This window comes from Vicugna pacos, chromosome 5 (assembly GCF_048564905.1).
Source record: "Vicugna pacos chromosome 5, VicPac4, whole genome shotgun sequence".
Lineage (NCBI taxonomy): Eukaryota > Metazoa > Chordata > Mammalia > Artiodactyla > Camelidae > Vicugna > Vicugna pacos.
The window spans coordinates 16,477,956-16,504,042 of record NC_132991.1 but is presented as its reverse complement, the minus strand read 5'-3'; the positions used below and the strand labels follow the sequence as shown (position 1 = coordinate 16,504,042).

The 26,087-nt window shown below is 37.0% G+C and overlaps 1 protein-coding gene across 2 annotated transcripts in view; it reads right to left on the bottom strand.

Moving 5' to 3' along the window:
- The window catches only part of UBXN4 (UBX domain protein 4), a 30,550-nt gene extending 5,390 nt beyond the window's left edge, over nt 1-25,160 (bottom strand). Inside the window, exons 1-10 of one of the 2 annotated variants that reach the window (XM_006196125.4) lie at nt 24,779-25,160; nt 18,686-18,788; nt 12,822-12,850; nt 12,188-12,306; nt 11,339-11,516; nt 7,976-8,069; nt 5,952-6,006; nt 5,090-5,254; nt 4,240-4,367; nt 254-356 (exon numbers count right to left, since the gene is read on the bottom strand). In XM_006196125.4, the coding sequence (XP_006196187.2) occupies nt 254-356; nt 4,240-4,367; nt 5,090-5,254; nt 5,952-6,006; nt 7,976-8,069; nt 11,339-11,516; nt 12,188-12,306; nt 12,822-12,850; nt 18,686-18,788; nt 24,779-24,860 (1,056 nt within the window). In that variant the 5' untranslated portion in view covers nt 24,861-25,160. Of the gene's footprint in view, nt 1-253; nt 357-4,239; nt 4,368-5,089; nt 5,255-5,951; nt 6,007-7,975; nt 8,070-11,338; nt 11,517-12,187; nt 12,307-12,821; nt 12,851-18,685; nt 18,789-24,167; nt 24,507-24,778 lie in introns of those variants that run through there. The other variant, XM_072960882.1, reaches the window with a different exon arrangement.
- Between the last annotated feature and the right edge of the window lie 927 nt (nt 25,161-26,087).

The window sequence follows — 26,087 nt, the reverse complement described above, 5'->3', positions numbered from 1 at the left end:
GCAGTGGGAAGTTTCCAGAGTCTACTGTGCAATACCAGCAAACCCCGCCTTACAGAACAAGCGGACATGCTGTTCCCATAAGGCACTCATACATGACGAAAGCTCCACAACATTCCAGGAGCGTCCTGTGCCTCCCTCCTGGGGGTAGGGCATGACTTATTCATACCCTTCATATTCTGCTTGGAAGTCTTTCCTTCCCATGTTCTAATAACTCATTCATCAACCTTTACCACAACTCAAGACATAAATTTACCTGTGCAGCAAACTGCCTTGCTTCTTCTAAAGGAACATCAGAAGGGAACTGATTTGTAAAGGAAGAACCATCAGGAAGACGAAACTGAATTCTTGCAACAGTGCTATGAAAAAAATGAAAAGAAAATTAAAGTTAACATCTTTACCTCCACATACTCTCCAACAGTATCATTAAAACTTAAACAAAATCGAAGTGGAAATGTGTAATGAATATAGGTTTTTTTGGGAGGGGAAGGGAGGGGAGGAGAATTGGAGGAAGGTGGTCAAAAGGTACAAACTTCCAGTTATAAGGTAAATTATTATCAGGGATGTAAGGTACGACACGATGACTCCAGCTGACACTGCTGGATGGTATACAGGAAAGCTGTTGAGAGTAAATCCTAGAAGTTCTCGTCACAAGGAAAGAAATTTTTTTCTTTTTATTGTATCTCCAGTTGGCCCTTGAACAACAGAGGTTTGAACTGCGCAGGCCTACTTATAGGTGGATCTTCTGCAATAAGTACGTATACAGAACCGCACTATCCACGGCTGTTCGAATCCATGAATGGGGAACCATGGATCAGAAGGCAGACTGTAAAGTTATACGTGGATTTCTGACTGCATGGCGGCGGAGTGTGGGAGACACCCCAACCCTAATTCCTGCACTGTTCAAGGGCCAACTTTATACGAGAAGATGGATATTACCCAAACTTGTTGTGGTAATTATTTCAAAATATATGTAAATCAAACCATCATGGTGTATTCCTTAAACTTACACTCTAATGTATGTCAAATATTTCTCCAATTAGGAAAAAAAGGGTTTTTACAGTCAAATCTTCTCATTTATTTTTAACAGCTTTATTGAGTTGTAATTCACATAAAACTCACTCTTTTAAAATGAACAGCTCAGTGGTTTTTAATATAGTCAGAGCTGTGTAACTATCACCATTATCTTTATCATTAATTCCAGAACATACTCATCACCCCAGAAAGAAACTCCAAAGCCCTTAGCAGTTATTCCCCATTCCTCCCTCTCCCTGCCCTTAGCAACCACTCATCTACTTCCCGTCTCTGTGGATTTGTCTGTTTCAGGTACTTCACATAACAGAATCATACAATGTGTGACTTTTTGGTAACTGGCTTCTTTCATGCGGCGCTGTTTTCCAGGTTCATCCATGCTGTAGCATGTCAGTACTTCATTCTTTTTTATTGCTGGATAATATTCCATCGTACAGAATATACTACATGATGTTTATTCATTCTTCAGCTGGTGGAAATTTTGGTTACTAGCATATTTTGGCTATTACGAAAAATACTGCTATGAATGTTTATGTATAGGTTTTTGTGTGGACATAAGTTTTCAACTCTCTTGGATCTATACTTAAGAGTAAAACTGCACAGATTCTATGGTAACTCCATGCTTAGGATTTTGAGCAACTGCCAAGCTGTTTTTCCAAAGTGGCTGTACCATTTTACAATCCCATCAGCAATGTAGAAAAGTTCCAAATTCTCTGTATCCTTGCCAAGACTTGCTGTCAATTTAAATTTAGGCATTCTAGAGGGTATGAAATAGTATCTCATTGTGGTTTTGATTTGATTTGATTTGATTTTTCTAAAGACTAGTGATGTTGAGCATCTTTTCAAGTGCTTATTGACCATTTGTGGAACTTCTCTGGGGAAATGTCTATTTAAATCCTTTCCCCATATTTAAATTGGGTTGCTTTTTGTTGCTGAGTTCTAAGACTTCTTTTTACATTCCAGATACAAGTCCCTTATCAGATATAAGGTTTGCAAATATTTTCTCCAATTTTGTGGGTTTTCTTTTCACTTTATTAATGATGTCCTTTGAAGCACAAAAGTTTTTACTTTTGATAAAGTACAACTTATCTGTTGCTGTCTTTTGTTACTTATGCTTTTGGTGTCATGTCTAAGAATCCACTGCCTATTCCAAGATCACAAGATTTCCTCATTTTTCCCAAGAGATTATACTTCTAACTTTCACACTTAGGTAAATGATCCATTCTGGGCTAATTTTTTATGTAGTATGAGGTAAGGTAATGGTCCAAATTTATCCTTGCATATGTGGATATCCATTTGTCTAAGACCATTCTCTCCCCACTGAATGGTCTTGGTACTGTTTTCAAAAACCAATTGATCATAAACACATAGGTTTATTTCTAAAGACTCGATTCCTATTACAGGCATACCTTGGAGATACCGTGGGTTTGGTTCCACATTACCACAATAAAGTACTTATTGCAGGGGGAGGGTATAGCTCAGTGGTAGACAGCATGCTTAGCATGAACAAGGTCCTGGGTTCACTCTCCAGTACCTCCATTAAAAAAAGAAAATATAAATAAAAATAAACCTAATTGCCTCCCCCCCCAAAAAAATTTTTTAAGAAGTTATTATTGCAGTAACGCAAGTCACATGAATCTTTCGGTTTCCTAATGCAGATAAAAGTTATGTTTACACTACACTATAGCTTATTAAGTGTGCAAAAGCACATATCTAAAAAAAGTATGTAACTTAAATCTAAAAATATTTTTTTGTTAAAAATGCTAACCCTTATTTGATGATGCAAAATTTCAATTTGTAAAAACACTGCAATAAAGCATAGTGCAATAAATGAGGTATGCCTGTATGTACACCAATCCACACGTCCATCCTATGCCCAGACCACGCTGGCTTGGTTACTGCAGCTGCACGATTAATGTTTAAAATCAGAAAGTGTGAGCCCTCCAACTCTGTTTTCTCTCCAGACTGTTCTGACCATTCTGGGTCCCTGGCATCTCTATATAAGTTTTAGGATCAGATTTCTGCAAAAATTTTGGTTAAAAAAAAACAAAACAGCTGGGATTTTGATAGGAATTGTGTTGAATCTTTAAATCAGTTTGGGGATTCCATCTTAACAGTATTAAGTCCTCTGATCTATGAAAACAGAATATCTTTCCATGTATTTAGTTAGGTCTTCTTTAATTCAACAATAGTTTCTAGTTTTCAGTATACAAGTCTTATACATCTATTAAATATATTCTTAAGCAGTCTATTACTTTTGGAAAATAGTTTTTAAAAAGTAATTTTTCTGATTAAAAAGTAATGTTTGTTAATTTTGCAATATGGAAAATACAGGAAAGTACAGAAAAATAAATAAATATTAACCATAATCCAACTAGCAGTATGTACTGGAAATCTGAATGTTTGTCTCTGCAACATACTTTTATTTGACTGCCTTATCCCTCCAACGTGTCGTTCATCCTGGTATGATTATCAGTAGTATTCCCCGGCTCCCTACCACAGGGGTGGGCAGGTCTACTACCCCGACCAGACGGCCTACACAGGCGGACACAGTGATTGGTATTGAGATGGCCACATGGCCCAAGCAGGGCCAATCAGAATTCTCCCCGAGAATGACAATGGACTTTGAGGAGAAAGGATTAGTCTTTCCTCTCTAGGATCAACAGCTCAAGATCCTGAAAGGTGCCAGGAGGCCCTAGGCTCTCCTCACACCATCTAAAGAGTTTCTCTGGGAATGAAGCTAAAACAGAAACCAAGAGATTAAAGAGAGAGAAAAGGTCCTAATGCTATCTTTTAGATTCCTGGACCGAGTGATGCCTGGCCAAGTCTATCACGTAGCTCCCAGCTGCAGAGCCAATGGTTTCCCTCTTTTGCTTAATCCTGCTTGACTTGAGATTCTGATAACTAAAGAATCCCAGTACACAATGACACTCTATAATGAGATACTCACTATAGTCATTCTGATGTGTGTGCTTTCTGTCTTTTGAAAAGAGATTTCTTCAGCTTTCTTTTCAACATCAGTTATTTAGTACTGTTATGTTGTACATTCACATTCAATGAAAAAACCACTGGCAGCTGCCAAACTAATCCATATGTTCTTCTTGGACCATTTATTGAGCTACAGAACACATCAGTGTTAAAAAGCAGCCCACAACTGCTATCCTCCTCAGCTGCCTCGGACACACAGACTTTTAGCAGGAAATAAAGTACCTTCTTTCTCTCGTGGAAGAGTCTCTCTTGATTTCCATTTCTGCCTGTTTGGCCAGCAAGGCAGCAGCTTTAGCGGCTTCTACCTCTTCCTTTGTCTTTGCAAAACGAGCAGCTCTCTCTGCACGGTCCTTTAAAACAGTTGTTAGACACTAAATATCCTTCACTACCAGAAAGATCTAGTTACACATTTCCAAACATAAGGAACACAAATATGCATGAAATTTCTTAAGGCCACACATGAACTTCATCACTCTGAATCTGATATTTTTTAGTTTTATCAACCGTCAAGGATCAGAGTTGTTATTAAATAAACGAGGACTTGATTTTGGTCACCACTGTGTCTCTAAAGCCTGGAACAAGGTCTGACATATAGTAGAAATCAATATTTATTACATGAACAAACAACATTAAGGTAGGAATGGCTTCCACATGTACTATAAGTGCTTAATTCTAAAAGCAATTGCTGCAAACCAGCCTAAGCTTCTATTTAATATGACTAAATCCTTTGAATGTCTCCAGAAAGAATGCTTATGCCTAGAGGAAATTGCTAAGTAGCAAATTCTTAGCTTCTTTTCTAGGGAATCTTTGAAAACTACCTTTTGACAACTGATAAAATTCCTAACATAACACTGAGAAAAATGACTTCAAAAAAATTCATCTCAACTTTAACTATATTTTAATTCAACACACAATTTCTAGTAAAAGGAAACTGGGAATTAGTACTCCCTGAGTCACTAAAATCTACTATTTTCTTGTGCACTGTCTGGTAGTAAACAAAAACCATTGTGCATGGAAAAACAGTTTCACAAATGTTCCAGAGTCAAGCACGGACAATACACTTAATACTCACCAGCGCAATCTGCTGTTTTATACGCTCTCGAGCTGCCCTATCTTCTGCCTTTTCTCTGTTTCTTTCCTCTAACATTCTTTTTGTTAGTTCCTCTTCTTGCTTTCTTTTATAATCCAACATTTCTTTTCCAGTTTTCCTTCTCTCAATTTCCTTCTTAATCTCTCTCTGAATGAAAGAAAAAGTAAGTTTTATGAGACAAAACCAAAATTTAATAATCCACTCTTAACATTATCCCGTATGCATGGAAAGCTGGTTGTAGGGTACAGTTATAGGAATGAAACAACTTCACAAAATGTAGGGGTCTAGTAGAATGTGGTAACAGCATGGGTTAATGGTCAAATGTCTTTCAATTTATGTCTTTGCCAGTGGTTCTGTTAAGATTATGATGTAGTCAATGTCAACGTAATTTGAAAAAAAAAAATTCAGACAAGTCTTTGGTTTCTAAGGGGAATATGGCGCCCTCCAAGGACAACAAGGCAGTCATTTATTCGGGCTTGAGGACAGGATACCCTTCCTACATGCAGCAACACCAGAGGAAAAATCCAGCAACACGTCTACGAATTTCTTTTTCACAATAAGGAACTAAAACTTTGATCTGCATCAAATCAATTTTAGTTCAAGTCCTTTTACTCAGTGTAAAAGGCTTACTGCCTTTTAATTTATTCCTAGCAACTTACAAAAAGAACACAAAAAAAGTATACACTGTGACCTTACTTACAGAAGACAGGTAATTCCCATCACTACACTGTAACACTGAACTGTATTACCAGGAAGCCATCCCACGTCTGCCAAACTGAACAGGGAATCAAACGCTCCCTTACTTAAGGGAGGAGGAGGACAAGGCCAGGCACATGAACTTTACCTGCTCTTCCTCTTTCCTTTTCTCTTCTCTCCTTTCTTCAAGTTTTTTGGTTAGTCTGCATTTTAGAAGTTTAAAAAATACATTAACTGAGATATATCACATTAATGCAAAGTACATTTCATAGATTTCTTTAGCTAAAACAACTGGGGAAATGTTGAAACAAACAAAAGCTCCTGAAGGAAAAGTATCACCTTCCCTGCCCGGTCGCTGGCCCCCAGGGGAACCCACGAGGAGTCGGTGGGCGCCCTCAGCAGCCGGGCTCCAGCTCTAAGTGCCTCACCTCCTACTTACCACTAGTGCCCTTTCCTCTCCTGACTCATCAGATACTGATTTTAAAACACCCATCTACATTTTCAAATACATATATATCAATAAATGACTTACAAATGCTTTATCTCTTATACAGAAGTAAACAAGAATATGGCACAAAATTGTTAAAAATAAAAGCAAAAAGCTGAAGGCTAACATTTATAAAAATTAATAATACCAAAATTGATTCCAAACTGTGAGAAGTTCATCAACTAAAAACTAATGATTCTGAAAGCAAACAGTGGTAACGGCTGCACAATGTTGGGAACACATTAAAACCCACTGAACTGTAAACACTTTGAATTTTATGGTATGTGAATTACATCTTAATTTTGAAAAACTTACGCACTTTCTCTGAGAGGGATATGGGTCACACAGGCATAGGCATTTGTTAAAATTCAGCTGAATAACTTGTGCCAGAAATCAAGGAAGTGCTCAGAGAACGATGGTTTAGAACCCAAAGAGATGATGCAGTTTAGGTGAGGAAAATGAATAGTGCACTAGAACAACACCAGAGGAAAAATTCAGCAAAATGTCTATAAATTTCTTTTTCACAAAAAGGATGTCAATAGGACATACTAAGACCCAGCATGAAGGGGATTCCACCAGGCAAATTTGGAGCAATTTGTGGACCAATGAATATAAAGCATAAGAAATATTAATTGTTAACACATCAGAGAAAAAAAAAGGCATGAAACATCTTAGTGCTGAGGGGAGTTATAACTTGGCATAACCACTTTGGTTCTACCAAGAAACCTGCCGTGTTTCTTCTCACTCCCCCCAAGTCTTGAAATCCTTTCCTGATTGTTCACTTTCACTCCCCCGTCAGGATCCCAGGGTGGTACAAGTAAGGGGCATGGTAGTGGGTTTGGTGTTGGCAAAACCGAAAGAAACAAAAGAGGATGAGCCCCTAGTGCTGTTCTTCCAGCCATACACCACTTCTGGCTGTGAGAGATCTACCCTGCTTTTGTACCGCCAGACTCCAGCCCTGGCCCAATTCCTATAAAGAACAATCAGAATCCAGGTTTTGCTGAAATGAAGCTCATTTTTACCAAACCATGAGCCAAGCCAAATACCCAACATTAGCAATCACTTTGAACCTTGTTTCCCCATAACATCTATGCAGACAAGAAGATGTCAAGTCTAAGTAATTTTTCTTAACTTCCATGTAACACTGAGTGATTTTTAAGATTTTAAAATATTTCTGCTTATCCATTTACCATTAAGTCATGTATCTTTTAAGAATTGTAGTATAAGACTATGATTTGATAACTATCATTAAAAATAAAAACTAGAAACCACAAAAAGTAAGAAATTTGATTATGAGACCAACTAACAACATACAAAATTTAACAGACACCCACTTTTGTGGAACCTAGGCTCAGCACAGTCATAAAATTAGCTCAAGTTTTTGCCCATCTGGGACTTACCCTATGGCATAGAGAGATAAAAGCAGAAATGACAGATGGAAAATATATGTACCAAAATATCAATGATAAAGAGATTCTTAAAATTATCGGACCTAGAGCTGACCGATGACTTCATAGATACAGAAGAAATTTTTATTTCTAGAATATAACTTTTATGGATACAAATAAGTTGGTCAGGTAACAAAAAATTTCATCGGTGTAATTTTAGCTCTTATTCAAATTAGTGAAATAACTGAAAACTACTGTCTTTCTAACAAAATACTATTTGTAAAAATAAGAGCAAACCTTTCAACTCTGACGGTGAGGTCCTCTGTAGGTCTCTGATTTGAACATCCACTAGGTGCCTGAGACAGAGTGGTATGGCCTGAACTTTCTCCTCCTTAATTATTAAATAAAAATAAATAAAAAGATTACATTTAGTGCCAATTTTTTAAAAGGTATAAATCTTTGGGGTTACAATGTTTGTTAGTAATCTTGTTTCTTAAGCATTATATATTTTCCCTAAGAATGGAAAAGGAGATAAGAAATGAGCTATTACTAATTCTTAAGTTTGGATCTAGACATAAAAATACGTAAGTGGGAAGTAAAGCAGTCACCCAGGTGAAAGCCACTGAGGTGAAACATGAAGAAATATCCACCTGGCAGGAGGCGATACAACAGAAGCAGACTAAGCATGCCTGGCCGGGGTGAGCTCCACTCTAAAGCAGCATGGTCCAGCATCCAACAGGACAGCCACTAGTTACATGTGGCTACTGAGCACTTGTAATAAAGCTAGTGCAGGTGAGAGACTAAACTTTTAATTGTATTTAATTTTAATTTAAAAGGCCACATATGGCAGTGGTTACAGTACTCAACAGTGAGGCTCTAGAGGCCAACTCTGACCCCGGGTATGATCCCAGACTTAACCACAGCCTGAGGAATCTGCTTCTGCAGCTCACAGCGATTCCTGAGAGCAGCTTCTTATACCTACCCCAGTATTCTTTAAAGAATTTCTTGAAGGACAGAACCTTGTCCCAGCCTGCTGGAGAGGGAGGCTACGGTCTGGGACTTCCTTTTAGAACCGCTGCCATTTCCTTCCTTAACTCACCATCAACTTAACTCTTCTTTACATTTTTGATCTTTGAAAGAGCAAGGATTACAGAGCAACAGAGCCTGGGTTAAGTCTTGCTCTGCCAGTTCAGTAAGTTACTTAACTTACTGCACCTTATCTGTAAAACGGGGACAGAGACCTCACACAGTTGTTATGAGAAATATGAATTAAACAAAGTACAACGCTAAGACTTCTACAAAGACTAACACACAGGAACTGCTGCAGTTACTACAGTAGTAGTAGAAATATTAGAATTATTAAGCAGGGCCAGTGGTACACATCTCTTCCTACCTCTGCATTCAGTGCACCATCTAGGTAGCTTGAAATCAGCCATAGCAGGAATATTTACACAAATATTTATTTGCAGCAAACACTATAAATAAGGGCTTCCCCTCACTCAAAAAAACAAACAAAACAAAACAAAAACCCTTTTGTTAAATATTTGCCAGCACACCAATAAATGCAACCCTTAGAGAAGAGGTGGCATAACCTCTTATCCAGAGGACACTCTCTGGCATCCAGTGTGTGTTCAGTGGGAAATTAATCACTTTTCTTTAGTAAATAAAATGAATGCCAAGGATATTTATATCTTGATATCAGCAAAAAATATAATAAAACTTTTGAAGATAACTTGTGAACCAGTGAAAAAAAGTGCTGTGTATGACAATTCAGTTAGATGGATCCTAAACAAAGAAAAATGGATGGCAATAAGCTAAAACTACTGATAAAAATCCAAACATAATGACAATTGACTAGGGGAAGTTCTGTCTTTAGGTTTAAAAAGATAACTGAATTATCAGGCATAATGTATCTCCTGATGAAAATTCACAGCATCACCTATACAGTGATCTTTCCAAGAAAGAATAAGAATGAACCAGAATAAAACAAGTAAAACAAGCCTGTAGTTTTACTACCAATTTAGAGGAATATTTACAAGTTACCATGAGGATGTACCAAATCAAGACTGTGGGAAACTACAGAAAAAAACCACTGGTGACGATAGAGAATCTATGAAAATAAAAGACTCATCAACAAGTAACAATGTATTTGACTACAACTAAAACAAACTGAAAAATTTACTGTAATGTAAATATTGCCCAGATAATTAATGATAAAAAGGGATTACTATTAACTTTCTAGGTTTCATAAAGGATAATGGTATTGTGGGTTTTTTTTTAAACTTTATTTTTTAGATACCAACATTTTAAAAGATGTTAATGATACAATGCCTAAGTTTGTTCTAAATAGTAAGTGGCAAGGAGATGAGGAAAAGGGGGCGTAGATGAAACAATACCGGCCATGAGTTAAAAATAGTTGGGAGGAGAGGAGGGTATAGCTCAAATGGGCACATGCCCAGCATGCATGAGGTCCTGGGTTCAATCCCCAGTACCTCCATTACAAACAAAAAACAAAAAAACAAAACCTAATAATAAATAAATAGTCCTAATGAACTCCCCCTCTCCAAATTTTACAAAATTAAAAAGACAAAACAAAACAGAATGAATTAAAAAAAAATAGAAGATAGGCAATGGGTTCACGGGACTTCTTATACTATCTTCTATACCTCTGTGTATGTTTGAAATTTTCCATAACGAAGCTAAAAAAGCTACAAAGAACTCAGAATAGAAATGCTACTCACCTCAGATAAGACAGTCTGTTTGAGTTTAACCAAGTTAATTGCCTACTAAAACAAAAACATCAATACTCTTTGTGGGAATGTAACAGAATCCAGAGTGTTACGTGTAACTCTGTAAGTAGCACTAAGCCACTAAAGTTAATAGGAAAGTATAGAACGTCAAATTTCAATTCAATACAAGGAAGAACTTTTCTAAAAACTAGGGCTTAGACAAAAGAATAGGCTTCCTAGCAAGGTAATGAGCTTCTCGTCAATAAATGTTTTCAAATAGAGGCTTGATGATGGTCTATCCAGGATGCTGGAGCATACTAATAATCTAACTTCTTGACTCATCAAAATCTACACTGCATAATACAAAGCTATTATTACACAAAACAGCTCTGCATGACCAGGGACTGCACATGATCCCTAATATACAATATAAAATTTCTCTTCTGCCTTTTCTATCAGCCCCTCTGCAGTCACACCTCCTATTGCTACAAGCTCTATTTTACAATTATTTTTTATTTCTAATTTTAAAAATGCAAATACAATTCTCTTAAATGTGTATAGTATTTTTTAAGTTATAAAAACAATTCCAAATACATTAGTTCATTTGGCCCTTTCAAACTCCTCTGGCTAAGAAGAGATTTATAAAACTGATGAGTGTCATAATGATAGTTCCTGAAGCACAGCACAGCAGCAAAAATTACTACTATCAGCTGTTCTAGATCATTGCCTATTAGGGTCTGAAGGACACAGTCAATGATTTTATCCTTTTCTGCCACTAAATGACAAACATATATATTTAAAACAGGCCTTACAGTTTAAGTTAAATGAACGTGAAGGGGGAAAACACATTATTTTTAAGGGTATTAATTCATGGCCTTTAAAATGAAGTGGAGGAGTGTTTACTGTACCCAAAAGGGTACATAAAACTTACCTGTTGCAGAATCTGACTTTGTATCAAGAGAAGTGGGTGGTGTCTCACAAGGCTCTCCATTTTGGGACTGACAGTTTTCAGAAGTGTTGTTATGGTCAAACAAGGTGGATGGAGTAGAGACTGAACTTTCTGACTGGCTGCCATTTGCCACTGATGTTTCACCTTTTAATGAGTGCATCTAGGGATAAAAAACACTGGAATTTAGTTACAGGTAAGAATCTAAATTTACCATGGCAAATGAGACCAAAATATGAGTAAGTCAATTTGTGCTCCATAGAAGGGAGGAGTACTAAACTTTCCAAGTACATCAATCTAAAATGTATACGCCTAAATATGACAAAATCACATTATGAAATTCAACTGCAAGGTGACAAGAGCATAAAGATTTTCAGAGCACATTGCTGATTTTCCTTAAAATTAGAATTTAAGGAAAAAGTTACAAGGTTTTTTAGCCATTTGCCCAAAGTGGATCCAAGTGAAAAACTTTAAGGTCCTTAAAGTGAAAAACTTTTGAAGTCCTTAAAACACATCAAGCAATATACTGTTAGGGACCTTAATGTGATAGCAACTGTCTTGTAACAAAGTAACAGTGATGTGCATTATGTGGTTGGGTGAGGGAGGAAAAGGGAAGAGAGAGTAAGAAGTCACTTATGTGTTAGGTACAAGTACCTCTAACTTCATAATGCTATTTTCAAAACCAGTCCAGAAAGACAGTATTTACTACCTTTTAAGTTCAATAGTACAGCTAATTCCTGAACATTCAGAGTGGCTCCAAAAACATTCCAACATCAAGTTCCTGATATATCATTTTCCAATGTTTATAAAAAGAAAAATTATGTTCCTTCTCACCTGCCGAACCTTGTGAATTCTGGTAACAAGTTCATCTGCCGAAACACTTCCTGCTATTACTTCCAAGGGAATTCCACTGTCTCCAATAAAGAAACTGGATGGAACACACACTACAGGATCTGCACAGTTTAATTAAGTCTAACAATTCATGAGAAACATGGGAATAATTTTATAGAATACTATTGAAAACAAAGCAAAATAAATCATCTTTGTGAATTTCACATTATCAGCTAACATGTTCACAAAATAATTTCAACTACCACATAATTATGCCTACAGAGCAAGTAATATGTGAATTATGATTTATTTGTATTTCATACATGAGCAGAAAACACCCACTACACTCTCATCCATCATAACATTCACATCTATCTTACCTCTTGACAGCTACTTCTAACGTTCCAACCAAACTGCTCCATACTGCTTTCCAGCTAGTCACAATAAAAATACTCCCTATGATCCCATTTGCTACAGTGTACTACCGCAAAGGACACTTAATAACATAGTTTCTATAAACAAGAATGCAGGAGTTTCTAAATAAGAATGAATAATTTCTAACTGTCAGAATTAAACAAAAGGAAGGTAAATACTCAAGCAAAATATATATAAAACCAATTCTTCATGGAAAGGATACAGATTTGTGAAAACTGTAGGCAGGCTTCACTGTAAGACAAAATAAAACAGAAAACCACTAAATGAATGCAAGTGTTTCCCAAATACTGAGTTCTTTTTATAAAAATTTACTGTACCAATTATAAGTATTTTTCTGAAACTACTTTCATAGCCGTTAACTGAAAGAAAAAAATGTAATCTGTTTCACAGGCTTTTTTGGTTTGTTTTATAATTTTCAGACTAAAGACAGATTAAAAAGCCACTTGCTCTCACAAGCCACAAACTGGTGGCTGGATCTGGTGCCTAAAAATCAAGTTAGTATCTGCTACGTTGCTTCCTCAGCAGCAAGTATATCTGAATATAGCATCTATAGTATCCTTAACTTGTACCAATAAGATATTAATACCTGTGACTCACCTGTGCAAGTGATAATATACTTTGTAATAACAAACAATTCAAAACAATCTAAATATCCACCAATAAAAACTGATTAATTATGCAATCATAAAAAGGAAAAGGGTATTAAAAAAAAGTGTGTCAAACTGCTAAGATTTTTGCAAAAAGGGGGAGGAAAACAAATATAAATATATTTTCTTGATTTGGTTGCCTCTGGAGAAGAGCACTGGGTGGTTAGGGACAGGGATGGGAGAGAGACTTTACACTATAATATGAATAAGATACTGATCAATGTAGATGAGTAGTTTCAAGAATCAAATTAATGCTTCCAAGAACTAGAAATCTGTTTCCATTTTTTCTGACTATAAAGCATGATTATCATAAAAATATCTGAAAATATAATAGGAAAGTACAAAGAAAAAAATTACCAAGAATCCTACTTTCTCAGAAATAGCCACTGTAAACTTTTGATGCATTTCCTACCAATCTATTTTCAATGCAGGCGATCTCCATAAATAAATATAAACTAACATTTTCCTAGAACATTAGGTAGTTTCATTATTATTATATAATAAATAAAATTTACTTTTTATAATTTAAAAGACACATTAGATTCTATTAGTAGGCAGTTCATAATGAAACAAACATTAACCATCCTTATACGCAGGTATCCCTGCATCCACTAATAGAAATATGTTTTTTAAAATGCTAGATAGAGGGGAGGGTATAGCTCAGTGGCACAGTACATGCTTAGCATGCACGAGGTCCTGGGTTTAATCCCCAGTACCTCTGTTAAGTAAATAAATCTAATTACCTCCCCTCTGAAAAAAAAAAAAAGTAATTTTTAAATTAAAAAAAAGACACCCCCTCCAAAGCTAGATAAATCAGTCTGTATATAATCTCAATAGTTCTGAATTCTCATTTCTTCCACATTTCCAATAAACCCTACATTCCTCCTGCCATTACTGACTCTAAAAGGTGCTTCTGGAAGATGATGGACAACATAAATGATATAATATACATTAAAATGACAGACTTGTATTTAAAAAATGATTACAGCTCAATAAATATATAGTTCAGTAACTGCTGTGAGGCAGATTGTACTATTATTCATGATGTTTTTGTTGACAGAAAAATTTTAAATAAAAGTTTACAAACTGATAGGTAAACTTTTGAATATTTAAACCTTGACAGTAATTTTCAAACATTATTCATTTTGATATTATTAATATCAAGAGGAGAGAGCGACCACTTTAAAATTGCTAATGAATTCATGTTTCCAGGTATTTATCATTGATGGCTGCTGCTAACATCATAGAGAGACAACAGAGCATTATGCACATGCTAATGGAAGAATGGAAGGACATACCACCATCTACGAAGGAGTTTTGAAAGGAAAAAGCCCTAAGCTGAATCCAACTGTCAATTAACAGAAAACAGAGGACGGAGAAATAAATGAAATGACACAAACAGAGCTACAGTAAACAAAATCCACACTGTAGGAAACTACGTAACAAATGACCTGGTTTCTCAAAAAATAAACTGCAAAGAAAATGAGAGATACAGAGGGGAAACCTACAGACTAGAGACGTGATAGAAATCAGCACATCACCATGTAATTCCAAGAATGAAATTAATGCTTTCAAGAATTAGAAATTTGTTTCATTTTTTTCCTGAATATAAAGCATGATTATCATAAAAACATCTGAAAATATAATAGAAAAATATAAAGCAAAAAGTTACCAAGAATCCTACCTTCTGTGTGGAACTTGATGGATCCTGAACCAAACAAACTGTAATAAATTAAATTAATAATAAAACTATGATGGAACAATTGAAAATTTGAACACTGGGTGGATATTTGATATTAAGAAATTGTTAATTTGTTTTTGAAGTATTACTGTTATGTTAAAAAATTAAGAATCCTTATCTTTCAAAGATATACTAAAATATTTATAGATGAAGTGATATGATGACAGAGATGTGTTTCAGAATTATACGGGATGAGTGGAAATGGGTGGTGGAATACATGAAACAAGACTGACCATGAAAACCACATGATCATGTCAATAAATGCAGAAAGCATTTGATAAAATTCAACATCCATTCAAGATAAAAGCTCTTATGATAGTGGGTATAGAGGGAACTTACCTCAACATAATAAAAGCTATTTATGACAAACCCACAGTTAACATAATACTCAGTGGTGAAAAGCTAAAAGCCTTCCCACTAAAATATGGAACAGGACAAGGATACTCACTATCACGACTTCTATTGAACATGGTATAGGAAGTCTGAGGCATAGCAATTAGACAAGAAAAAGAAATAAAAGGTATCCAAATTGGAAGGGAAGAGGTAAAACTCATTATATGCAGATGACATGATACTATAGATAGAAAATCCTAAAGACTCCACACAAAAATTACTAGAACTGATAAATTCAGCAAGGTAGCAGGATATAAGATTAGCATACAGAAGTCTGTCACGTTTCTTTACACTAACAATGAAATATCAAAAAAGTAGAAAAAAAATAAAAAAATAAAAAAACCCAACCTTTTAAAATCACATCCAACAAAATAAAATACTCAGGAATAAATCTGACCAAGGAGGTGAAAGACTTAAATGCTGAGAACTATAAAATATTGATAAAGGAAATTGAAGATGATACAAAGAAATGGAAAGATACCCCATACTCTTGGTTTGAAAGAATTAATGTTGTTAAAATGACCATACTACCTAAATCAATCTACAGATTTAATGCAATCCCTATCAAATAAAACCAGGACATTTTTCACAGAACTAGAATAAATACTCCTAAAATTTATATGTAATCATAAAAGACCAAGAATTGCCAAAGAAATGCTGAGGAAAACGAATAAAGATGAAGGTATAACCCTCCCAGACTTCAGACAATACTACAAAGCTACAATAATCAAAATACTGTGGAAATGGCTCAAAAACAGACATGTGGATCAATGGAATAGAACAGAGAACCCAGAAATAAACTCACACACTTAAGGTCAATTAATCTTCGATAAAGAAGGCAAGAATATACAATAGAGAAAAGAGTCTCTTCAGCAAGTGGTGTTAGGAAAGCTGGACAGCTATATGTAAATCAATGAAGTTACAACACTCCCTCACATCATACACAGAAATAAACTCAAAATGACTTAAAGACTTAAACATAAGACATGACACCATAAAACCCTTTGACAAGAACATAAGCAAAAACATTCTCTAACATAAATCTTAGCAATGTTCTCCTAGATAGTCTACCAAGGCAAAAAAATGAAAGCAAAAATAAACAAATGGGAGTTAATCAAACTTACAAGCTTTTGCACAGCAAAGGAAACCATAAGCAAAACGAAAAGATAACCTACAAACTGGGAGAAATATTTGCAAATGGTGTGACCAACAAGGGATTAATTTCCAAAATATACAAACAGTTCATACAACTCAATAACAAAAAACCCTCAAACAATCCAATGAAAAAATGAGAGGGGGCATGGGAATATAGCTCAAATGGTAGAGCATATGCTTTGTACTCACGAGGTCTTGGGTTCAATCTCAAGTGCCTCCATTAAGGGGGGTGGGGGGAGAAGACTAAAAAAGACATTTCCTCAAAGACATACAGATGGCTAACAGGCACATGAAAAAATGCTAAATATCACTAATTATCAGAGAAATGCAAATCAATACTGCAATGAGGTATCACCTTACACCAGTCAGAATGGCTATCACTAAAAAGCCTACAAATAACAAACGCTAGAAGGGATGTGGAAAAAAAGGAACCCTCCTACACTGTTGGAATGTAAACTGGCAAAGCCACTATGGAAAACAGTATGGAGGAGCCTTACAAAACTAAAAACAGAGTTGCCAGATGATCCAGCAATCCCACTTCTGGGCATGTATCTGGAGGAAACTTTAATTTGAAAAGATACATGCAGCCCAATGTTCACAGCAGCACTATTTACAATAGCCAAGACATGGAAGCAACCTAAATGTCCATCAACAGATGATTGGATAAAAAAGATGTGCTCTGTACACATACGCACACACATATGCGCACGCACATACACACACACACACAATGGAATACTACTCAGTCATAAAAACAAACTGAAATAATTCTACTTGCAGTAATATGGATGGACCTAGACATTATTATATTAAATGAAGTAAGTCAGACAGAGAAAGACAAATATCAAATGATATCACTTATATGTAGAATCAAAAAAAAAAAAAAACGATGCAGATGAACTTATTTACAAAACAGAAAGAGACTCACAGACAGAAAACAAACTTATGGTTACCAAGTAGGAGGTAAATTGGGAGTTTGGGATTAGTAGATACAAATTACTATATACAGAATAGAAAAACAACAAGGTCCTACTGTATAGCACAGGGAACTATTTTTAATAACTGGTAATAACGTATAATGAAAAAGAATATATATATATGTATAACTGAATCATTATGCTGTACACCAGAAACAAAACATCGTAAATCAACTATACTTCAGTTAAGAAAAAAAAAAAGATGTGGTATACACATATAGACAATAGAATACTACCCAACCATAAAAAAGAATGAAATAATGCCATTTACAGCAACATGGATGGACCTAGAGATTATCATACTAAGTGAAGTAAGTCAGACAGAAAAAGACAAATAATATATGATTTCACTTATATGTGGAATCTAAAATATAATACAAATGAACTTATTTACAAAACAGAAATAGACTCACAGACATACAAAACAAATTTACAGTTACCAAAGGGAGAAGGGGGTAGAGGAAGGATAAATTAGGAGTTTGGGATTAGCAGATACAAACTACAGATAACAACAGAAAAACAACATATAACAGATAAACAACAAGGTCCTACTGTCAAATGTACAGCACAGGACTATATTCAACATCCTGTAATAAACCATAAAAAAAAAAAAGACTGAACATGAGCTGACAATTGTCAAAGTAACTGACAAGTACTGGGGGTTCATTACACTATTCAAGCACTTCTGTGTATGTCTGAAATTTTCTATCATAAAAAAATTTCTTTTTAACAGGTGGAAGAGAGATGGATTAACAAAACAGACTCATGGTTATCAGCTACTATGATGGACCTATGAATGTCCTTATTCTTATTGAATTAAATGGCTCTGTTTTCAAAAATAGAATGCAAAAGAGTGGGCGACCTTTCAGAAATATTCAATATATGATTAACAGTTACTTCAAAGTTTTTAGAATCTGAGGATCACAGTTCTTTTGCATTACTGGTACATGTCACATAGCTGCTTGGTAGACTAAATTCAAAAGTGTTTCTGTGAGATATAATGACCAATTTGTAAAACTGTAATCAATTTAAGTTCCCAGTATGACTTAGACGAAAACCAACATTCTTATCGTCTAAGAATATCACCATAAATCACAACCACAGACAATGATTAAAATATTTCAAAAACTGAAAGATTAAAACATAAGCAAACCTTTTGGTATCGATTTTAATAGCAACAAAACTGTTTGAAGATGCTTCTGTCACTTTTTCATCTTCCCAACTTGCAGCCATCTGTGTAGACTGCTCATCATCACCTGTAAAACATTTCAAGCATTCTTATAACATAAGGCCAGTATCTGCTGATTCTTTTCCCTGGAAATCTGAAACTTCAAGTAAAATAAAATTGCACAAATACTATTTTCTACAAATTTGAAAACTGAATTTATCTATAAATAGTGTGAATAATGCATTGTTAACATTAATAAAAAGTAATGAAAAAATACTGCTATTTAGATTATACAAAGTATCTTCCAAAAGAAGATACCAAAATTATGATGCAAATATTATCATAATTAGAAGTCATGGGCAAAAACGTGACTATTTTGGCTTTTGTACATACGATTTTTGAAAATAAATGTACAATAGTTTTCCTTTATGTAGCATCTTTCTGTCAAATTCAACATCCTCCATATGCACAGCATTTACTCTCCAGAATTCCTCCAAGGTAGACAGAAGGAAATGCAATTTTGTTTTCAGTTTTGAATCTGCCTTTGTTATAGGTATGCTAATCACAGAAGTTATGCTGATCTAAAACTAACCTATGTTAGTTTTTTAGTATTCAGTATAGTGGCTACTCTGGTGGAGGTGCTATTGATTGGGAAAGAGGATGAATCTACCTCTAAGGTCTTGGACATGTTTATATCTTAATCTGGATGACAGTTACACAGAAATTTTCTTCTGTAAAAAATCTATCTAGCTGTTCACTTAATATATTTCACTTAATATACCATATGCCATACCTCAGTGACAAGCTGTTTTAAAAGTTATACCTATCAAAATATTATTTCCATTTCAGACTTGTAATATCTGGATTTTGGCATAACGATTTATTGGTTGGCAAAAGGAAACTTACTTGAGTTAAGTCACTGAAAAACATTTCTGAGGTTAGGAGAGCTAGGTACTTTCTCAAGGGTGAGCACCCTTTGCCAATTTATGGATAAAATGTTTTCGGGGTCACATTTTTGGTTCTACAAAAATCTTCCTATATTCACTTTTTATAAACTGCTTCCTTCCTATGTGCTCTATTCCACCATTAGCCTTCCCCATCTCAGCTATCTGTTCATGGTTAACACCATCCTTTCAGTTCTTAGGCCAAGAAGTTTAGTTATCCTTGCCTTCAGCTGACTCTATCTCCAAAATATATCCAGAATGTAACTATGTCTTACCACTTGCACTGCTACCACCCTGATTTAAGCTATCATATTCTCACCTAAACAATTAAATAGCCTCCTAACTGGTCTCCCTGCTCAGTCTACTCTTAACACAGCAGCTTTCTTTAAAAAGTCAGATCACATCAACCCTCTGATCAAAATCCTACAGTAGTTCCCTATTTCTCCTAAAGTAAAAGCCAAAGTCCTTACAAATGGCCCAGGCCTCCAGTTACCTCTCTGACCTCTTTTCCTTTCACTTTCTTGCTATCCTTTTCCTTTTTATCCTTCAAATATGAAAGACCCTCTTGCTTTATGGTCTTTGTGCTAGTTGTTTCCTCTGCCTGGAATATATTCTTCCCCTAGATAGCTAAATGGTTAACTTTCAACTCCTTTAAGTCCTTGCTCAAATATTATCTTCTCAATAAAGCCTTCCTACTTTCAAAAGTAATCACTACTTTTAAATTACACATTTCAGGGGGGAGGGTATAGCACAGTGGTAAAGTGCGTGCTTAGCATGCATGAGGTCCTGGGTTTGATCCCAGTACCTCCACATAAATAAGTTAAAAACTTAATCACTTCCCCCCTCAAAAACAAAAACTTACACACTTCAGATATTTCTAAAGCTTCCTCATTTCCTGCTTTTTTTTTTCTGTAAAACTTACCACCTTCTAATAGACTATGTATTTTACTTATTATGTTTACAAGTTACTGTCTGTCTCCCTCCACTAGCATGCATGTTTCATGAGGGCAAGGCCTGTTCTCCTTTTTATTTACTGATATAACTCAAATGCCTACAACAAAACCTGGCATACAGTAAGTACTTGGCATATAGCAGGCTCTCAATAAGTATTTTGTGGAATGAATAGCTAAATCTCTGGTATAGTATTTGGCATGCCTACATTATTTGACTAATGGTGCACAGTTAAAACTTTTTGTGTGTGAAATGAGACCCAGGAATATCAGTAATAAGAGGCTTGAGAAATCTGGCCATGGACAAGTAAACAGGGACTAGAATGCATCCACAGATCAAGACCAAAAGAATGCCCATTCACAGACTCCTTGATGTTGAAGCAGCAGATGGGGAAAACTAACATTTGCAGATCATTCTGAGCACATCTTCAGACACTATGGGGTGAGGAGAGATGTAAGTGACAAGATTATCAACCTAGAGAAGAGCTATATAGGAACATTCTTACTACACTCAGAGAAGGCTGTGAGGTGTGAGGGAGCATTTTTATTCATTCTTTCTTTCATGCATTCACTATTTTAGTCCACATTTACATTGTGCTAGGCATTGAGCTATAAACTAAATATAAAACAAATGAGATGCTGTATGCCTTCAGCAGAGCTTAAAATCTAAAGATACAAAAAAAGTACTTGTTTGGTAAACTCTAAGTAATTATATTAATAAATCTTATGAAAAAAAGAATAGATCTGTTAGGTTGGTCAGGGAAGCCCTCTCTGAAGTGACATTTGAGGTAAGACCTAAGGGATGAAAGAGATGAGCCATGCCACCAGCCAGAAGAGTTCACTAAGCAGAAGGAATTTACGTGCAGGGAAAGGGCTGTGCGATTAGGAGTGTTGTGAACAAAAGGGAGCAGAAGACAAGATGAGACTGAAGAGTTAAGAGTCCAAAGACGACTCCCACACTTAGGTTTATCCACCTGGATGTAAGGTGGTGCCATTTACTTAGAAGTAGAACCCTGGTGGGGAAAACAGGTTCAAACACTAATACTTGTAGGTTTGAGAATCCTGTGAGGCATCCAATGGGGCTGCCAAGTATGCAGCTGGAAGTGTGGGTCTGTTGCTTCCGAGGCTGATGCTCTTCACTCCCTCATTTGTGCTGTACCACGTGGACAGGGTCTCAAATGTTCCATCCCCACAGCAATGTCTGTCCATGAGTCAGCCTGGAGCAGAAGCAGCTGCCTGACCAACAGAGGTATAAGACTGAATGGAATTACTACACTCAATGAGACTTAACACTACTCACTGGGATTACTAATTGCCAACTTCAGTATCTTTAGTTTCTCATTTTTAATCAAATTATGGAATATGCTGTGGAGTTAGGTGGGCCGAAGATTTTACGAGAAAACGTCACATCCTCAGTGTAATTAATTAGCAGTATCCAAAGTAAAGACACTTAAAAAGAACAGTACAGACTCTGAAGCAAAGAGTTATAGACCCTACAGCTAGCAATTCCAACCTAGAAAAACTCAACTGGTCAAAACCTAAAGGTTTTTGGGCTTTATTTTAATCCAAAAAAGCAGGAATAGTGTCAGTCAAGGAAATTTTAGCCAGCCAGCAACACTTGTCAGTGACCTGACACCTCTGCTTCAGGATCCCTGTCAGATTTTTCTACCTTCCCAAGAAGAGAATCAGAATCTTTTTTAGTTTTCTTTCTTTCAATTTACCCAGTTTTAACACTTTGAAAATCCTTGTTAATTTAACTAGTAGTAATCTCTCCAGTCTCTTAATATCAATCCTACATATTCTTTAATTCATCTGTGAAAATTTCACTAAATATAAACAGTCTGTCTAACATGTTTCCCACCTGAGTGTTTATATGCAAGCATAACCTTAAGACCACTCCTTCCAACTCTATAGGATCTTTTTAATTTTCTATTGAGTTGGCATATTACTGTTGAGGTCTCAGATCTAAGAAAATCATGAGTTCAGGTTGTATTCTTCAAAATCATGGACAAAAGTCTAAACAACCTGTAAGTGTTGCAGTTTCATGACTTCACTGTCTATATATTCCTGGAGTGACACGAATCCTAACTAGTCTTGAACATTAACTTCCTAAAACACTAGAAAAACTAACAGTATTTTGAATAGGTCAAGGGACAGACCCCTCCAGCAGATGGCGAAAAGTATTCCTGCAAACATCGACAGTCAACGATATTCTAAAAGCATATGATACAAGCTCATCAGTAAAAATCTAATTGAAGAATGTCTACATTACCTATATATATAAAGGCCCAAAGACCTATAACTTTGTTTTTCTACGTTAGTAATTAGCACTACAGTTTCCAAATGGTTTTCCAAAAGTTTATTAATTAAATCTAGCATTTCTTATTTCAACTTCACTAGTTAGCCCAAAAGTGCCTTCTAGGAACATTTAGACACCATCAGTTGTGCTTTTTGTTTAAAAACATAACTACCATAATCCTGGCTTTATTGATTTCGACACCAGTTTCAGTAATTACCTAAAGTCTACAACTGTTCAGCTTTTTTCTTGAGAAACAAAAAAACACTCTTTTTTAAAGCTTTTAAAAAAATTTGTCAAGGCAAGACGTAAATGCTTTTTGTAACCCTGGTGCATGTCCCTTAACCACTGCGGACTTAAGTTTCCTCATCTATAAAATGGGGAAAATAAATCTTTTTCTACCAACTGCAAAGATCAACTGAGATTATATGTGAAAAACACAACTTAAAATGTCATAAAACCATTATTATACCCTTCTTTTGGGGGGGAGGTAATTATGTTTATGTATGTATGCATGTATTTAATGGAGGTACTGGGGGTTGAACCCAGGACCTCGTGCATGCTAAGCACTAACCCTATCACAGAGCTATACCCTCCCCCCATTACTGTACTCTTAATAAGCATACTAAGCATCATTTAATTTTCCTTTCCCTTTTAATCCACCTATTTCCTGACAGGCTTACAGTAGTTATTTATTTATGTGAAACTTAACTCTAAAACAGAGTAAGAAAATCTAAACTACTCAAGCTCTTCTAATTAACAGCACTAGGCTGAAATTTAAGCATAATTTAAAACAATTAAAAATTTCAAATTTAATGTTAAGTTAAACTCACATTTCAGCACCTTGCTCTTCACTGCGGTATATAAAGCTATACGGCTATTACCTAGCCATCCAAGAGTCATAAGTGAATAATGAATAGACTGTTACTAAACACAAAAAGTTGAAATAATACACCTCAAATTAACGGTAGTCACAAACACTGATTTGGTTCATGTAATGAGGATTAGCAAAACCATAGAGGCACACACAGGTTTACTATATTATCCAGAAGATTTCAGTAATAAAATACGGAGCAAAATAACCCAGAGCAACAGAGGGTAAATGAGTTAGTACACGTTCTGAAACTGTAGCTATGAGACTAGGAAGACAACAAAAAGAACCATGGCCTGCATGCCTACTTCTTTTAAACAAATGGTTAAAAAAAAAACAACCAACTTGTAACAATGCAATTATTTCACACTAGATTCTCCAACCCCATAAAAAAACATAGATAGACCTCAAAAGTTTGCGTTTCAGGAACCTAGAAAGCCAGTAACCGGGAACATCAGGTGGTTTCTCTTTGTTGGTGACCGATGACACAGCTTTCTTCCTGACAGTCCACCACTGATTACAAACCCAAGTGCCGGTCTAATGGCCCGTCCCTATCCCCACCGAAACGCTAACTACACGGGCGTTAAAGCCTCCCAGAGTGGGTCTTCGGGGACGGGGAGCTCTATCTAAAGAGCCCGGGACTGGGCAGCGGGGTCCGTGAGCACCAAATCCGCAGGCGGCCGGGGAAAGGCTCCGCGAGGAGCTGCGGGGCCAGGAGCTGAAGGGCCGGGCTCGAGGGCCTGCTCGACCCGTCCCCTCGCCCCGCGCAGAGAAGTGACGGCGGGGCTCAGTGCGCTTTGGGGGGAAACAGGGACCGTGCCTCCCGCCCGGGCGCCGGGAGAAGCGGGCGGTGGGGGCCAGGCCCGGTGGGCTCCGGACGGACGGGGGAGGCGCTGAGAAGCCGCGGACAGGCAGCCCGGGCCTCACGACGCACGGAGGAAAGGCGGGGGGCCCCTGGGTTTGGAGGTAGGCCAGAGGGAGCGTCCCGGCCACATCTCGGGCCCTAGCCTCCTTCACCTGCCACGAACACCACGAAGACCGCGCCGCTCCTCTTGGCCGACGCGATGGCGGCCGGAATGGCGCCCTGAAACCACAGCATTGCTGCCCTCCGGCCCCGGTGCTCGCTCGGTGTGTTCTCGCCGCGGCCCGGAGCTGGCCCCGCCCTCTCCGTCGTCGGGCCCCGCGGCCCCCGCAGGTCCGCCCCCCGCCTCCGGCTCCGCACAGGCGCGCGAGCCGGTCAGCGGCCCCCTGGGACGCGCGCAAGCGCGCAAGCGAGGCGCGCCCCGCGACACGTGACGCCACACGTAGCCGTCGGAGCCGCGCCCCCGTGCCTTGTCTTGTTGGCAAGTCGGTGCGTGCGCGCACCCGCTAGGCCTCTGGCAACTTAAGTCCCGGAAGTGGAAGGAGGCAGTGGGAAGGATGACTAACCACTAAAGCGCGTCGGCGGCCCCTGCCTGAGGCATGACGGGAATCGTAGTCTTCTTAGGCTTGGTCCCTTTAATACTGCGGAAAATGTAGCCGATTTCCCTGGCACGGTTAAAGGAACAGCGGTAACAGACACTTCACAATCTATAAAGAGGAGGAGCAATGGCGCTTCTCACCAAGGGATGCGATCCTTAAATGTGGAGGAAATCATCCCCGCCCCGAATGGAACCCTGCCTAGCTGGACTATGTAATTCTCTATTATGATTAGTGGCCATTGTGTGATAGGGTGGGTGTCTCGCTGTGGAGCTAGATGGACCTTGTAGGGATTTACTGTAAGGCTTTGATTTCTATTGAAATTAATTTCAGCCTGAAAGAAAAGACAGGATTAAAAACCACAACAGTCACCTTCTGTAATACCGTACAGCCCGTGTACCTGAGGGGAGGTATTTACTGAACGCAGACCTTGAGTAATCTCCTAGTCATTGGTTAATCATTCCAAGCATCCAAACATTTAGCTATGCTATCGCCAAACCTCAAAACACTTATCTATGCTATTGCTACAGATGCTTTCTAAAGTAAGTCAAAAAGCAGAACACAGATAATTTTTCAGCTACTTTTCATGGTAATACAAAAGAGAAGAAGAATTAACAATTTTGTTTACAATTGTATGTGATAATGTACTATAATCAAAATAAGGCACTTTCGGGTTGGTTGCCATTAAAATGAAAACTGATCTATATTTAATGCTTTCATGAAATGACATGGTCTCTAATAACTATGAGCTAAAGGTTTGTATGATTTATTTGAAGTTGTATATGCTATTATATTACATATTCTACATCACTTAAATTTCTCCTCCAGCAGTACCACCGTTTGACTACCTTTGCCAGATTGAGGAGCT